General features: G+C 33.1%; 1 protein-coding gene across 1 annotated transcript in view; it reads right to left on the bottom strand.

The window, feature by feature from the left end:
* Positions 1 to 17,542, bottom strand: part of WDR27 (WD repeat domain 27) — a 131,257-nt gene that overhangs the window by 95,655 nt on the left and 18,060 nt on the right. Inside the window, exons 14-19 of the mRNA XM_075042083.1 lie at positions 17,358 to 17,429; positions 16,018 to 16,121; positions 13,029 to 13,118; positions 8,580 to 8,701; positions 7,850 to 7,983; positions 10 to 107 (exon numbers count right to left, since the gene is read on the bottom strand). Coding sequence (XP_074898184.1) covers positions 10 to 107; positions 7,850 to 7,983; positions 8,580 to 8,701; positions 13,029 to 13,118; positions 16,018 to 16,121; positions 17,358 to 17,429 — 620 coding nt within the window. The remainder of the gene's footprint in view (positions 1 to 9; positions 108 to 7,849; positions 7,984 to 8,579; positions 8,702 to 13,028; positions 13,119 to 16,017; positions 16,122 to 17,357; positions 17,430 to 17,542) is intronic.

Here is a 17,542-nt window from a genome sequence, read left to right as displayed (position 1 = left end):
AAAGGATACAAGAGTAGAAATCATTTACTGCTGAAAGGCTGGTAATCTCCATTGTTGAAGCCATGGGAAATTTCTGTACCAATTTGCAAACACTTCTCTGTTTGTATCTGCAAAAAATATCAAACAAATGCTAGTGTTAATGAAATAAGTTACGATTTGTGGCCACCAGTAAACTCCCACTGGAATCACAAAGCAAATCAAAAAGCTGTCTTTCATTATTAAAAATTAAAGCCACAGACCTTTTGACTTGTTGCTGAACTCTATTAAAAAACTTGGTAACAAAACTCATTTGGGTGAAAAGAAACATGATATTCCTATACATAAGATAGATCTTCCATCAACATGAAACACTTAAAATAATCCTGTATGTATATTGAAAATGTTGGAGAGAAAAAAAATCTGCCAAGTACTTATGATCAAAAAGCAGAAATACCACCAGCATTTAATGTGCTGATCATAGGGGCAATGAGAAAGAAAATCAGGAGAAAACAGTGAGGAAAGAATAATTTCCACTTAGATAGGAACAGAACAAGGGGCTGATCATACCCTACCAAAGAAATTTGGCTTCTCAACATACACTGGACTCTTCAAGGTCCTGTGGGATATCTGCCAGCTCCATGCAGATGCTGCAGACATGCCAAGCCCTCTAAAATGGCTTCAGACTTATTTACAGCACACAACGCAGAACTGTGCTGTGATTCAATCTGATTAGATCTTTCTGTTTACTGAAATATATCAGCACAGACAACATGGATCTGATCTTAAATCCACTGAAATCAACAGAAAACATTCCTCCATGAATATGGATATGGATATGCATATGCATATGGATATGTTGGGCAAGAAGAGTGTGATTTCCATAGAAGTCTCCTAAGGAATATAAACAGAGCTGTTAATAACTATACTGGATCTGGTAAAGGTGGAGTTAGTTTTCTTCATAGTAGCTTGTGTGGTGCTGTGTTCTACATCTGTGACCAAAACAGTGTTGATAACACACCAGGGTTTTAGCTATTGCTGAACAGTGTCTGCACAGCATTAAGATATTCTCTGTTTCTCATTGTGCCCTCAGAGTGAGCAGGGTGGGGGAGTGCAAGAGTTCAATTGGGGAAATAGCCACAACCACTTACCTGAATTATCCAAAGAGAGATTCTATAACATAAAATGCCAAGCTCAGCAATAAAACTCGGGGTAGGAGTTTTGTGAAAGCAGCTATTGCTCAGAGACTGGCTGGGCATTGGTCTGTCGGTGGGAGCTAGTGAGCAATTACTTTTGCATCACTTGGGGGTTTTTTCCAATAACTCAAAATTTCTACATTGTATTCCAAATATAAACATTTCTACGCAGTAAAATAATTCCAATGTAACTGTAAGTATCATACTTCTATTTTAGCATGTCTGTCTAATGACAATACAAAAGTTCATTCGTGACACGCTTGTAGGAATAATTACTGTTTCTTTCCAAAAATGCTAAAAGTTTGCAAAACTGAGATTATTTGACAAAAGCAATATGTTCATCAAATGGATCAGTTCAAAAGAAAAATGGTTAACAATTTGCTTTTGCCTTTCTTTGTCATTCTGAAACAATGATCTGGAAAAAAAAGCTTAGCTTTTCCAGGTAGACATTAGAGCTACTTGAGCAGTGATGGTGAAGCAAAAGGTAAAATACAGTATTTTGCAATTTAATCCAAGAACCTTTTGTGGTTTCCACAAGTATTTTATTCAAGTAAACAACAAAAATAAACTGCTCTAGACTTCAGGAACAACTGATTTATCTCCATTGTGGGCTAAAGATATCCAAGCTAACTTTAAATAAGCTGACCGAGGTAGTAGGAACAATCTAATGAAGGCAGCATGAAGCTTCCTCTGGTCTAACTGACCCTGCTGAAAGAGGCTTACTGAAACAGTTAGATTGCTCCCAAATGCAAGAACAATTGTACTGAGTTAGCTGAAGTATCTCTTTTCTACAGTGCAGTCTGCTACACAGATAAACACCTCACAGGGTATTTCCCAGGTAGAAGTTCACCTAGAAAGCAAATTTTCAACCAACACAGTAAACTGAGATGCATCAAATACAAGTTAGGACAAAACTGAACCAAAGTAACATAGGAAAAAAAATAGAACAAGAGTACCCATTAGCAAAAAAAGAGGAATTTCAGTATCTTTAAGACCTTATATTTTTTTGACACAAAGCATTTGCCACATGTCCTATACACATTCAATTCAAAGTGCAAGTCAGCTATATATATTTATATAACAATTTGGGTTACCTTTTTATTGCTTTAATTATGCCTCCATAAACTAAGAATTAACAGGCAGCACAGAAAGTAGGTAATCAGATTGTGGAAGAAAGGTGTTACATAATTCAAACAGACACAAGACAAAAGCTTAAATGCCACTCACTTGTAATATGTAAGAACAGAATTTGAGAATAAAAATGTATGTTGAGACGTGAGCAAAAGTGCACAATCTACATTTTAATTTAAAATAATTTCCTGTTTGCTATAGAAAAGATTGTTATGTATCTTACAAAGGGCTTGTTCAGGAATTATTCAAAGGAATTAATGCAGCAATGGTCAGAAGGTGGTGTAATGTTTATCAAGATAAAGGTGTGAAGAGCACACAAAGGAAAAGCTTTTTAGATCATTGAAAGATATTACAACTTATCAGTAAGAAGGCGCGCTTAACAAAATAACTGCTTCTGTCTGCAGAAAATCAACAGATTTCTGTCAATGTAACAAGGGTTACTTTGTAAGTAAAAGAAGAAGATAATAACAAGATAAGAAATCTTCAAAAGGAAAGAAAAAAGATTTTTATTTTCCCAACAGAAGCGAATTCTGAAGATAAAATTACATACAACTAGGTTAAGAATTCCATCTCAGGTCTGGCCACTTTCCATAGATAGAGTTGACAATCTGCCATTAGCAAAGCTAATTCCTTTGTTTCAGGGTTTCCAATATGAATGCACTGTCACAGAAAGTTGTGAAGTTGTTTTCAGCTATTACAAAACACCACAAGCTCTAGAAAATGCTGCACAGATGAAGGCCAGGAATGTGAAGTGAATATAGGCAAAATTCCATCTCACAAGGCAAGTGGAGAGGCTATTGTAGCACAAATGTGCCCTAAAAATTGTCTAAATTAGACCAACACCTCCTCAAGCCACAGAAAACTTGTGATGGAGGCAAAAAAAATGGATGAACAGTATCTTCTTACTACAATTTTTCCAGGTCTCCAATTCTATGCACAGCACATAATAGCAGCTGACAATCCTATAGATCAGGTATCCAAATAAAATCACATTTGTGTTGATATACCCAAAATTACAATTCTGTCCTCCTTTAATGTCTTCAATCATCAGAATTCTGACAACAGTGTAAATGACTGATCTCTGTAATCTCTTATATCCTGCATACTTTGGGGTTGTAATCATTTTTGGAGAATACACTTACAGTATACAGTTATTTTCAGACTAGTATATCTTCAGAAATAAAATATAAAACCAGATTTTAAGATACAAACAATTCCTGCAATGATTGCAGGGACTGATGTGTCTACTTTTCAGCCGATTTCAAGTCCTTTGCCAAAAGCATTTTTCAGGAGACCCAGATAAAGCAGAAACATTTTGATGACAGCCAAAGAACTTCAATGTATGGAAGTATGTTACTATGCTAAAACCAGAAGACAAATAGGCACCCAAAAAACCCTCCCCCAAAAAAAGCTTGATACAGATCTGACATTTAAAATTTTAGGGAAAACGGCTGCACATGACAAAGTGAAAACTAAGTGACAGACCGCAAACTTCATCAGTATAACAGATCATAAGGTTTCAGGCTATTAAAAACATTTTTATATGCACTGTAAAAATTAATCTTCAAACAGTAGTCCCATTATACATTTCCAGACACAGCCTTGAGTTCAGTAAAATAAAAGAATCAGTTACATGAAAAGGAAAAGACTCACTTCATCTTCTGGAATGCTTAGAATTTCTCATAACTGAAAAATATTCTCTCTTACACTACTGAGGAGGGTGGATGTCATTTACTGACCCTATGTAATGAATCTTAGACATAAGGAAAAGATAAGCACGGGAAAATTTAAAGCATTTAGAGATGATTGCTGTTAGAATGTTGTTAGAATTCATCTTATGACTTACGTACTTCTCATCTAGTTTCCATTCTGTTTCTGATAAAAAACAAAGAGTGTTTAAGTTCTTTGATCTAATGGCTAAAGCTCAAAGGAACCAAGCTTAGAATATTCTTATTATCATACTGCTGAATCAGATCTGTGTAGACCATTTACTTAAGAAGTTTAAACTGGCTTAAAGTGGTTTGCATGAAAATAATTATCCTGTTAAACATTAACTTTCCAAAAGTACCTGAAATGAACATTCTCCTATATATCATTAGCATGCTAAATTTTAAACCCACTTAGCATAGCCTTTGCTCTATCCATCTATAATATGTTCTGGTATAGTTTCCCATTTCATCAGAGTAGATATTTTATCATTACTTCCCTTACTGTATGTATGATTAATATATCTAGTTGCTAAATATAATGGCTTTAAAAGGCACTCTTTCTGTTAATGGAACACAATTTTCTCCTTTTTAAACTCCTTTCAAATTGCTCATGCTGATCTTTAAAACAACACATAAAACTATAAAAATGAGATAACAACACATAGATGTTTTGTTCTGCTCAAATTTTTTCTGTGAATTAAAAGTAATTAAGAATTTAAAAATTATAATAATAAACTGAGAAGCAAATAGTTATACTTCATATCAGCATGTACAACTGCTTATGAGAGTGGAAATTCAATAGTTAGTAATTTTGGAGAATGTAAAGAAAACTGTTTAGGTTGTGAATCATTTTGAGATTAATCATAGAAGCAGAAGTCAGGAGATCTGTATCCTATTCCTGAAACTGCAATAAATCTCCTCTGTGACAGATGTAAATATGGATACATTTAAATAAGCCAATAAGGAATATAACATTCTTTTTTCTCATTTCCACTTCTCAGTTTCACCTTTAAAACTGAACCAATATTTAATCATTTAATTAAGTTGTTCTGATGCTTAGTTAATTAATACTTATGGGGAGTTCTTTGAAAACTCTGCACAGAGAAACAGTGATATGATTTGTCATTGTACTGTCTTCACCTCCAAAATACAGTAGCAATCTATTGGTTAGCCAGACTGCACTGCCATGTCCTTCTAATTAAGGGTATAAAGCATACTTTGGTGTTAGATGTAGTGTCTTCTTGAATCAGTTCCATTCAAGCATTCTTCCAAACTTGACTCAGAAGGCAGAATGCAAGAGTTGTGAGAAACAAAAGGAATGATGCAGTCTTCCATAAAAGAAAGAAATGCTGGGAAATGAACTGGAGGGAATCCACAAGAAAATGTCAAAGCAAATTAACCTTTAATACCTTTTTTTAATAGATATATATAACCAGGCCTCAGACTGGTTTATGGATTTGTTGTAATGTCTACAACTGTGTGTTTGGTATTTTGGCATTACACTAACATCCCAGAAAGTCTAATTGCATATATCTGAGTTAGTGTTAACGCATCAAGAAATACTGAGAGCATGGCAATAACAATTTCTGCTATAAGCACAACCCTACATCCACACCTTAACAGCTTTAAATCAGGATATTATGTGCTTCTAACAAAGCAATTGGAACAACACAGAACACAGTAGAAGTTCACTGCCCAAGTCCTCGCAAAACTGCTTGAGTGGGTCCTACAATTACATCAAGTTTCATACTACCTTTAGTTTCTGAACTAACTAGCTTAAAGGTAGTTCAGACAACTCTTCCACAACAGTAACTGCAGTATGGATTTTCTTCAGGTTACTGGGTACTTTCCTCTGGGAGGCATGGGTATTTTGTTAAGGGAAAAAAAAAAAAAAGTTTCTTATTAAAGCCTAAGCCCCCACAAATAGAAGGAAAAAATATTTTTAACTAAATCTTAAAACTGAAAAATAATCAGAAGAGGGAAGGATCTAAAAGGTCAGAGTATTGTTTTCCATTTTCTTTTTCTAAGTTCCTCCATGATTGCCTGTATAAATTTTAAAAGCTACGAATGGTATGAAAGAAGCAGTTGCCTGCCTCAGTTTCCAAATATTACTTGTTCACACTATGAATAGATTGCAAGCAAAACTGGGGACAGGATTCACTTTTCCTGCCTTCCAGGTACCTTCTGTAATATTACAATTTGCTACAGGGTAAGCACTTCAGAACATGAGATCTCTGTAGAACCAGTTATGAGAAAAGAGAGTCAAGGGACGGGGGGTAGAAATCCTTTCAAAAAAACTTGTGTCTGTATTTCAGTATTTTCTTTTCATTTTCTTCTATTAGTTTTACCCTCCTAATGTAATGTATATACTATAAAATCAAAGCAGGAAATTCTGTATTCCTTTGTATTTAGTTTTCCAGTCTATTTGCTATATTACCATTCTAAGTAGAGTATATGACTAAAATAAGAAGAGCCACACCACCACCCTCCATTAAGGGTTTTGACCAAAAATAGAAGCTAAAGAATCACAAGTGACAGACTGTAAAACCAAGCAGGTCACTGAAAACCACAATTAATTAGCCATTTAAAAAAATTTTTAAACAGAACTTAGATCATAATCCATTAGCTACTTTTCCAAAAAGAAGGAATTTTTGTTCTTAAAAAAGTGTATTTTAAAGGAGGGATATAATTTTGCATGTTTATTCCTTTTGTTTTCTGCATGACAATTTAAAGTTTCAGTGAAGTTCCACCTACCAGGTTCATGCCGCAATCCAGGAAAGCACTCCTATTCAAAAATGTATTTAAATCTGTGCTTAGTATGTTTTTCTGTGCAGTGGCAAAATTACCAAGGAAATAGGCCAGTTTTTCCCATCTAAGGATGCAGCCCAATACTATTTAATATCGTGAACAGATAGAACACACCACTCACAATATCAACTAATAGATTTCAGTGTTGTAACCTTAATTCTCTTTGACTTACCACTTAAAATCTAAAGTCATAATATCAAAGAAAAATATCTCTTCAAGGTGTTTTTAAATGTTATTTTGTCTAAACATATACATATATACATGATATATATATTTGAATGTAATGAAGTCTCATATTTACAAATACTACTGAAAACCAGCAAGAGCAAATGAACAGCAGAGAAACTTAGTAAATAGACATAAGGACAGGTTTAGCTCCAATTATAAACTAAAAGAACAGAAGAGGTATATCAGACATTTAATAAAAGAACTGATTCCAAGTTGGAAAGAAGGAGCCACATGATGATAAAAAGAATAGTATTAGTAACAAGTGCATGAAGGATGCTTAACAGTGAAGAATCATAGGGACAAAATAGGGTAATAAGAAAAATAATTAGATACAATATAACAGTTGGAAAGTCAGTGAAAATTATGAAAGTGATCTACTTCCATTTGACAGAGAAAGAAGAAAACAGTTGCAGCATGTTGGAATATCTGAAAGAAAAAGCATATAGAATATTCCTGCAAAAGTAAGATTTGCAATAGCTATTCAAACATAACTTAAGTCATTAATGCACACTGAGATGTAAACAGGCAGAAGGTAAAGCTCAGAAGGTCCCAAATGGCAACAGTAATAGTAAAGCAGAATTTGCAGCAGTTAAGGTATACACTATAAAAAATTATTTGGCATTTCAATTCTTTTTTTCTATTATGCCAGAACAAAGATATTGTTACAATTAGCTTTTACTATTTCTTCAATTTTTTTCTTCTGTAATACTCTTGCCCCCCAACCCACCTCACCACCCACAAAATCCCAGATCAAACAGTACAAGTACTTTCACTGGTCTGTTAATGAGAAATTGCACTCACCGTTTGAGGTCATCCTTGGTTGTGTCTAGATGGAAACTTAATAGATGAAATTCAGCTCCACAACACAGCAATATAAATGCATCTATAAAATAAAACTGTGCAAAGCGTACAGTCTTATGGAACTTTTCTTTGCCCTGAAATGCAAAGAAAATTATTAAGAATGGATTCTAAAATAATCAATATTTGTTGTCTGAGATTCCTGGTGTTCAGGAGTAGTCTCCCTGTTATTCTGAATATATGCCAGGAGGTTAACCTACTATGTAGTGGCCCTTCCTATTTTTGACATCTATTAATCTCAAAATAAAGTTTTCATTCTACTTAAATTAGTTGGCAGTAAAGTTAATAGTATCTGTAGTCAACTGAATCTAATACAATCTAGCTTCATACTCTAAACTTCCATTTGAATTGGGGAGTAGACTCTAATGTCAAGCAGAGCTGAGCCAATGAAAATAGAATATACAGAGCAGACAATAAAACCAAAACTTCCAGACATGCCCACCAGTTTTGTCTACCCAGGTTGTTTTTTTTTCTTTTCATAAATTGTCATGATAAAAGCCTAATTTGAAGTCAATGGAGACCACCCAGACCACAGAATCAGTTGGAATCACCACCACTCAGTAGCTCTGAAAATCAGGCTATATGTTCCTCCTATAGAGCTGTTAAAATGGAAGTCAATGAAAGTGCAAAACAATGTGCTCTGTGAACCAAACTCACAAAAGTTTCTAATTACCAGAATTAGGGCAGGTTCATTATTGCAGACTGACCAGACCCTTAAAGTTCTGTCTTCTGATGCAGAAACTAACCACCTCTTGTCATGACTCCAGCCAACAGAGTTAACTGCACCATCATGACCTAATAAAAATAATAATGGAAATATCATAAAGCTCGTTTCTTGCATTTATACATTTCTCCAGAGTTAATCGTACTGTTTTAATATAATTATACACAATATTAAAATAGATTTTAAGTACAGGCTTTAAATGGTTGTATTAAAACTGGTAACAGTAAACCAGTTATTAATTTTTTCTTCCACAAAAAAACATGGAAAAATGTCTCTCATTAATAATCAGACAATGATAATTCTGACTCTAATTTTTCAAAGTTATTGGAAGATCATTTTCAAGAAACATTCTTGAAATTCAATTTAAGCAAAGATACAGTATTACTCAAAAAGAGAATCTGAGTATTATATTATAATGAAATTTTATATTAGACATGATCTGGAAACCACTTAAGACCTTGCAAATAGTTGTAATACTTTATTTTATTCATTAGGCTTTTATTACTGAGCTAGCTGGTTTTGTAAAAACACAATGAACATGCCACTACAACAGCTTCTGCAGAACTGTCTCATTAGATTAAAAAAATGTAACTGCCTGTTTAAAAATCATAGTTTAAAGTATTATAATCTCCAATTAATAGGAAAAAGCTTCTACAAGAAACAGACTTTTCCAGTTTGGTGTCACACAGTTAAAAACAAGATTAGAAACTTACAAAGAAAGAACTTAAAAAACCAGAAACATTATCCAGAAGCTAAAATTATTAATTTGATCTAAAATTATATTGATGCCGATCAAAAAGGTCAAAAAAGAAGAAAATATGTCAAAAAAATTTAACAAACTTTGGCCCATATTATTGTAATTTGTCCAGATGAACTCTGATTAATTTCATCTAGCCTTAAAACATTCAAAGTTCTTATGCTGCCCTCTTGTGCACATTTTCTCTTTAGTCAACTGAAGCTTTACACAAAAACATTGATTGCTTTAAATTACAGGAAGGCTAGTCAATTTATCTCAGCACTTAAGATCTATGATAACATATATCTATAAAAAGGATTATAAACAAGATATTTTAATTCCCATTTACCAAAGACCTGTAGAATATTCATTCAGAAAACTGCATAGGTACTGGATATGTACATATGTAAGTACTACATTTATTTTATTCTGAACACAAAAATTTATTTGGAGGCTTTGGTTTTTTAAAACCATTCGGAAGCCTTGAATCATCTCCATTAAAGAAAAAGAAAAAAAAAAAAAACACCAACCAAACCAAACCAAACCAAAACAAACAACCAAGCAAAAAAAACTTACCAGAATATACAAAACAGTTTTCCAAAGTGGTAAGGAACATGAGAAACTTTAGGAAAATCTGAGGTTTGGAAAATTGGAAGAGCCATGCAAAAAGCTTAAGAATCTCTGCACTCCAGGTCCCCCAATCCCAAAGCACAGTGAAGGAGATGCCAGCTGGCTTGCAAGAGGCCAGTAAGCTTCAAAACAGGCATTACTCAGGGTTCCCCAGTCCTGAAGCAGACTGAGAAGGACAGCAGCTGGTTTTGTAAAAAGACTTCTTCAAAAAGGCCATGCTGGCTGTAACTCTTTTAAAGCTGGTCAACATTACCTGCATTTCTCTATAGGACACAGATACCTGAAGAGCCAATACTGAAGAGGAATGCAGAACTACGTAAAACTAACTAAGCACTTCAGGGAAGAAAACTGAATAAATTAGGCTTATAGCAAAATTGCTGTTGTTATACCACTCTTCTCTGATGGTGCATTATAAAAATATTATTTTCGATAATCAGCTATACTCAGATGTTAATTCTGCCTTGAAATTGAAATTTTTTAACAGACTAGATATCATTGCCATTTCTTGAAAAAGGAAAGTTTCACATTACCATTGATTGCAGCTCTGAATAAGAGCAATGCAACATGTTTTTTAATGAAAAGAAAATACATTCATTATGACACTTCAAAACCAAAGGCATCTAAAGTAGAAAATAAATAGGCGATTTCATGATAATCTGAACTGTACAGAAGAACTACATGAATGAAATAAGCACGCAACTGATGGTTTGCAGTTCCTACTCCCCTACAGTACAGTATCTGAAGTTTCACATTTATATTACTTTTGAAAAGAACTACATGCACAGGTTGCATTCTTATGTTACCTAAAAAGCCTGAAGTGGAATGTGGTTTACACTTCTTTTCAGACTGTGCATCACAAAGCAAGACATAGAATAAAGAATCAATGAAATAAATTAGATAGTAGTGCAAAACCTAAGAAAACTAATAGAACAAAGCCAACTGTCAGAAGAACAATTTAGTAATAAATCAAAATTTTTTTAAAGCAAGACAAAGAACTAGTACTTGACACCTTAACTACTGGCACTAGAAAAAGCTTCTCTGTAGCAGGGTGAAGTTTGGTGCAGGTCACTTTACTCTTCTCATCACAATAAATTAGCCTGTATTTGCAGAGTACTGCAGTATTTTAGGGAGCTCTGAATGCTGAAACATCTTATAAAAACATAATAAATAATTTTACGTCATAGAAAGACAAAGCCTTTTGTTAATAACGTGTCAAAACCTAAGTACTGTTTCCTTCATTATTTACAGAGTAACATGAACTAAGGTTTTCTTTCAAATTTTGAAACCTCTAATCTTTTTTTTTCTGCTTTCAAATATGTCTACTTAGATTAATATTTGTTCATATTGAAGTCTATGTTTTCTGTAATTGCCAGTATCGAGCCATTCCTCAGATATTCTTTAGTATTTAGCAAGTATATGGAGGTATAGATGCAACAAAATCAATGAAATTAGTATCTTCCCCTGAGATGAAACAAAGATAAAACTCAACTATTACCAGTCCAAAATCAATGAAGCCTTCATAAAAACAAACTCCAGTGAAAAAAAAAAAATAAAAAAAAGAATATTTCACAGAATTGAAATGTCACTTTCTGCAGCACATAATCTCTATATACATTCAAGTAAAACCAGCCTGCCTAACTTCTTGATAGTGGTTCACATGAAGAGAAGCTGGATCTGCGGTGCAAAAGACAAACTGCAAAGGACAGCTACAGAACACATACTGTACAATGATAATTTATAGACTTATGGAATAATTTTGCAACATGTTCTACTTCATGTTCAGAGTAGACCTGCTACCAAAAAAAAAGACTTTAAAGTTCTTGAAAATAATTTACATTTTAGATTCTTCAGATTACTTAAGAAAGATGTGTTAACAATCTGAAGAAACACTGAATTCTTTGGGCACAACTCTGTTAAGGTGCTGTGTACAAATACTGTAGCAGTACTGTATCATTATTACAAAATTACTGCTTTTGTTCCAGCACTATATAAATAACAAAATTCTATCAATAAAACCTCAAAACACTAATCCTGCCTGCAGTTTATATGACTTGCACTATGAATTTTCTCAAATTAGTCAGTGATAGATGAAGAAAAATATTTTTTAAAGTTTATGAACTAGCTATTGTGGAAAAAAAAGACCTTACTACCCTGCTCACAAGGCATATTTTCATCAATTTCCTCACACAAAAAGGAAAATATCAGTAATGTTGCCTCCATCAGCTGTCACAATGCCACAGCTTCTTCCACTAAATACAATGAAAATTACTCAAAAAAAATCAGAAATCATTTATCAGAGTTATTTACTTAGAAATAACTTTCTAAAATAACTTAAAATAGCCTACTTTTATACCTGTTAAGGTCTGCTAGTAAATGACAGTCATCTTCCATTATGAACTTCCACAGAAAATTCATTTAGCAGGACTGATTTAAAGTCATAGCATTTACTGTTACTAAAAATTCAACAGATAGTTCTTGTAGAAATTTAGAACTAATTTTTCTTAAGGCTCATTTACAATGTTAAGTAATGCACATGTGTTTGCACATGCAAACACTTTTGCAGATATAGATTTCTCCACAGGAATAGTCCCTTTTTTAAAAATAGTCCTTTAGAAGTCTGGAGCTGCAAACTAGACACATTTTTTGCCAAGTCATCACAGTCAATTTTTTGGTTAATAGTCTATTACAATATACTACTGCAATATACACATGCATTACCATTACAATATATTGTCTTTATAATTTCTATTTTATTATTGTAATATATATACACAATTCAGATTGCCATATATATCATGATAGACTACTATTTACCTCCTAAATAATTGAGAAATGGGAAAACCTGGTAGGCAGTCTAATCCTAGATCAAAATTAACCAATCAGAGAAATGACTTCTACATCTTTAAATCAGCAGTATCCCCCCTCCCTCGTTGTTCTCAAGGTGATATAAGTGGAATCTTTTAATTACTATGCCATTTTAAGTTAAACTCAATCATATACTATTTCTTTAATAATGTAATTCATAAATTTACCTGAAAAAATGTTATATGTATCGGTGAGATTGGAATTGAATATCAGTACAGTTTTGTCAGCCAGGCCGCAAGCCAGCATCTCTCCATCACCTATAAAGAACAGTGTCTAATGTTTTATATTTGAAAGCAACAAGCACCTAATATGCTGTTTCTTTTAATCATAAAAATCATATATGTCACTACAACAAAACACAAACCAGGTATTCATTTCATATGTTTAACTCGTATTTTGTATGACCATCACAAACATATGTTGCAGAATTCGATAGGACTTGGTATGTAATTCATTTCTTGTCCTGACATAGTCTCAAAACTTCATCACAAGGCAGAAATTCACTTTTCACAAAAAAAGTGCTACAAAATTTAAGTGCAGAAATCTTTAGCAGTCATTTAAATCTATTTCCTTACACTTTTTTTTGTCTTCATATTAAAGTTATATCACCTTTTCCTACATATTAGAATAAAAAGCACATATTAGTCATTCTGGATTGCTTCTTAAAGATGACAAATTTCCTTCATAAGGTAATCCTAAAAACTGTCCAAGTGCAGTCAGATTGTTCATGCATATTAGTAATCAGCAGGGGCACACAATGACAGAATAGATTCCCTTAATGTCTACATAATGGCAGCGATTTGTGAAATCTAACTGTCTGCTTAAAAGCTTTTTCCTGAAAAAATTAAAATTATAAAGAGCAGATAAATGAGCCAGTGGGAAAAAATAAGGGAGGGTGGAGCAAGAGAAAATAGCAATGAGAGAAAGTAAGGAAATGAAACGCAGAATTCAAATCAATGCTACTAGATTCACTGTGAAAAGCATTTTTAAAGAGGTACCACCTGAACACCCCCTTCATAGATCTCCTGAGCATCTTTACAAAGGGAGAGGGAATAAAAGTCATGCTGGACATCACCAACACTATGCACTGCTATCTACTGTCCAAGTACAATCCACAATGCAGGCTCAGAATGCTATATTCCACAACACATTTTTTCCCACATTATGGCAGTATAAACAGATAAGAGATTCATATTTCTAATATCTGAGATTCATCTACTAAAAGTGAACTTTAAGTGAGACACACAATGGGGTATATGCTAAGAAGAGGCATTCCAGAATCTTTTTTTCTGTTATCAGTTATTAAAGGCACCAGTATACTAAACAAGAACTACTTTATAAAAATATTTTTCATTTTATCTGACAAGCAATATTTCAGTTGAGTTTTTCTCCAAGTACTAGTAATTGCACATACTAAATAATGCTGTTAAATATTTCCGTCACAAAAATAAGTAGTCCTGGACAAAGTATTCCAAAAAATGCATGCCCCACAAACTCAAAGGTATGAAGTCTTTGAGGTAAAGGGTCGTGCTCTTCTGCAGATTTCCCTCACTTTACCCAAAGTTTTGACAGTATGTATTTTCAGCATGAGAGCTGATTGGTAAGTATATCAGGTAAGTGGTACAAGGTAAGTCACACACACAGAATTAACAATATATAAACATTCTTGTGCATACAGAATGAGAGAAAATAATTTTGCATAGAATTTTGGAGGCTTGTTTAATGGAACATCATCTCAAATCCTGAATAAAACTGTTTTCTAACACAGCAACAAGTCATAAACCGTAACGCCTCCAATACTACAAAAGGATGTTTAATAAATCTAACCAGGTTTGCATTAACTCATTCATGCAACTTTACAACCTCTTAAGTTTTACTTAAGTTTTCTATTTAATTTTCTGTCTACAATGTTTAAAGATGCACATAAATATTAATTATAGTGATTCACACTTTACAAAGACCACTTGAAAGATTGTTCCGAGCTGCAGTTCCAAGTTGCAGATTTGCAACAGAAAATGTATTGTAAAGCTAGGAACCATCTGGTCAACACAGACTACAACAATAACAGAACAGCTCTTTAACAAGCTTACAATAATATGATTTTTTTACTCCAAGAAAAAAAATCTCTGCAATTTTTGCTAAACTTTGTTTTGCTAAACTGTGGTGTTTAAGCCTGTGTGTGCATGTGTGTGAGTGCGAGAGACAAAGACAGAGAAAGATGCTCCTTCCTCAGAGTAAGTAAAAGAGGACTGATACTTAAAATATATTACTGAAGCTATAGCGATGCTTTTCTTTACTAAAAAAAGAACTTTTAGTTTTAAGCACACATAACATTCCTAGAAATAAGCTCTCTGCAACTAATTTCTTTCAGGAGCCATAAAAATAATTTCTTCCCATTCTCTAGGGAACAGAGAGATGGCTGGGATATATTTTAGAAGTTACTGATTACATCTAATTGCTTTTATTTCTTGAAGATGAAAGTTGCTCTTGTCCTCAAAATATTTATAAAGATCGACATTTTTACATACTTTGAAAATATTATGGTTTGCAGAGTGTACATTGACATGATTATATACTTTGTAATACATTTGATTGCTAGTCTAAGAAGTGGTTTCTCTATAATCATATTTGTATGGATTGGAAATTACTAAACCTATTACAAGATTCAATTCCTGAAAGCAGTTAAGAAAAATACCCTTTTTTGGATTATATGGAAGAATTGGTTTTTTTTATATTTTAATACATAAAAACTTTATAATGTTTACATAAGAAATAGGAATATTCTGATTCTTTTGAAACAGAACTTCAGCTTTTAGTACAACCTAATGACATTGAATAACTGTCTCAGAAAATAAATTCCTTAATAAAAGAACTTGTTAGACTACTAATTTTCAAGTTGTAGTGGGAAAGTCATAGAATAAGTCCAAAAGGAAACAAGATGTAAATTCAGAGAATTAGAATCCTTTTACATACATGTTAGCAGCTTGCATGATTTTGCAAGTTAAAAAATTATGATCAAACAGTACATGGTATTATCAGAAAGTTTTCTGGGAATTTACCTAGTAAATCCATGGTCTTAATATACCATGTCACACAAATTTTGTTTTTCTCTCTGCACACTGACACAATTGTACATTTTATAAAGACCGTACGTACCAGAATACTGAACGCAAAAAATTGGGGTTGGTTTACAAGTAACAGATATCTCTTTCTCGTATTTGATTGGAGGATAACTTTCCAATGGATATTCTTTATTTTTACTTCAAAGAAGGAAAAAAGAGAAAGAGAGGAAAAATATTAAGATACCTTAACTCAGTACATTTTCATTTCAATTGTGAAATAAATGTACTTTGGGAGCTATTCTAAACATCTTCATGTAAATATTTCCTGGAAAACCTATGTTAAATCCAAGATAAGAGGCAGAATGAATTTTAAATTCTCATATTAAAATTACTCCTATCACCAACTGTTAAGAATTCATGAGATCAAGAATTAACATGGACTTGTACATAAAATCAAGCTTCTTAAGTTGCATACCTACCTAATAAAAATATTTAAAGAATGCAAACTCTATCTTGTTGTGACAATAAGCAATATGAAAAATATCTCCATATGTTAAAATAAGAATTACACTGATAATCTATTTAACAAGATACTAAAAAAAAACCCCACAAAACTTGAAGTGCTAAGCAGCTTAACCTATCATAAAATAGTGCAAAGCAATCTTGAAATTATCTGAAGTGCTCATCTAAAGGCTTGCCTTTGTGTGCAAGGCTTACAAAAACTTAGTCGTGAGCTAATAAGTGTTTTTTTAACACTTTAACATTTTTTTAAAAAGAGAAAAATGATGGAATTAATAGTTCTATACTTTTATGTTTGTACTACATAGAACAAAGACTCTATATAATACTAAAGCGAAAAAATGTGTGTAATAACCCCATTTAACATGCCACGCCAATTAACATAAAAGTGCCAGCTCCAAAAACAACATTCATTCTTTGTGTCCACAGTGATGATGAAGCCACTGGTCAAATTGTACCATTATGTATACTCTGTTTAAATCCAGTAGAGTAAGCTTGCATTAGCTTAAGATAACATGATTTTAGGGGTGAATGAGGCACATGATCTGAAATCACTAAGTCTCACTGTGCCACATTCAGTTATTTTTCTGACTGGAATTGCTGTTTAAGAACACGTTGGGACTATGCTTCCAACCACATTTAGCACCTGTTCTTCCTTCTAGCAACAAAAATCTAAGAAAATAGATACGTGTATTTTCTTTTATACTTAAGACTTACTCTTGATTGATAGTCTGATAAACTGAATCACTTGCTGCAGTCATTTTATAGCAAAGTTATGAAGCATTTTAGTTCCAGTGATACCCCTAACTAAAAAGTTCCAATGAGAGAAGCAGCTACAAACCATATTTCCTATAGAACTGTATTTATCCTCATTTTAATTTGTTCTTCCTGTAATGGAGTTGTTGGGTTACCTACCGTTTACAACTGGTCTTCCACTTTGATACCTCATATTTCTTCAGGTTATTATTTGGAGAAAACATGGTCATTCTACAAGAAAGAACACAGACTCTCCTATATGAAACATTAAATGAGAGAAATACTTTATTTCAAACAAAGAACAATCCTACTTCCTTCTTACTATTTATGTCTACTAGTAATGC

Source organism: Buteo buteo, chromosome 12 (genome assembly GCF_964188355.1).
Source record: "Buteo buteo chromosome 12, bButBut1.hap1.1, whole genome shotgun sequence".
NCBI lineage: Eukaryota > Metazoa > Chordata > Aves > Accipitriformes > Accipitridae > Buteo > Buteo buteo.
The sequence above is the reverse complement of the archived record's forward strand: the minus strand, read 5'-3'. Positions and strand labels throughout refer to the sequence as shown.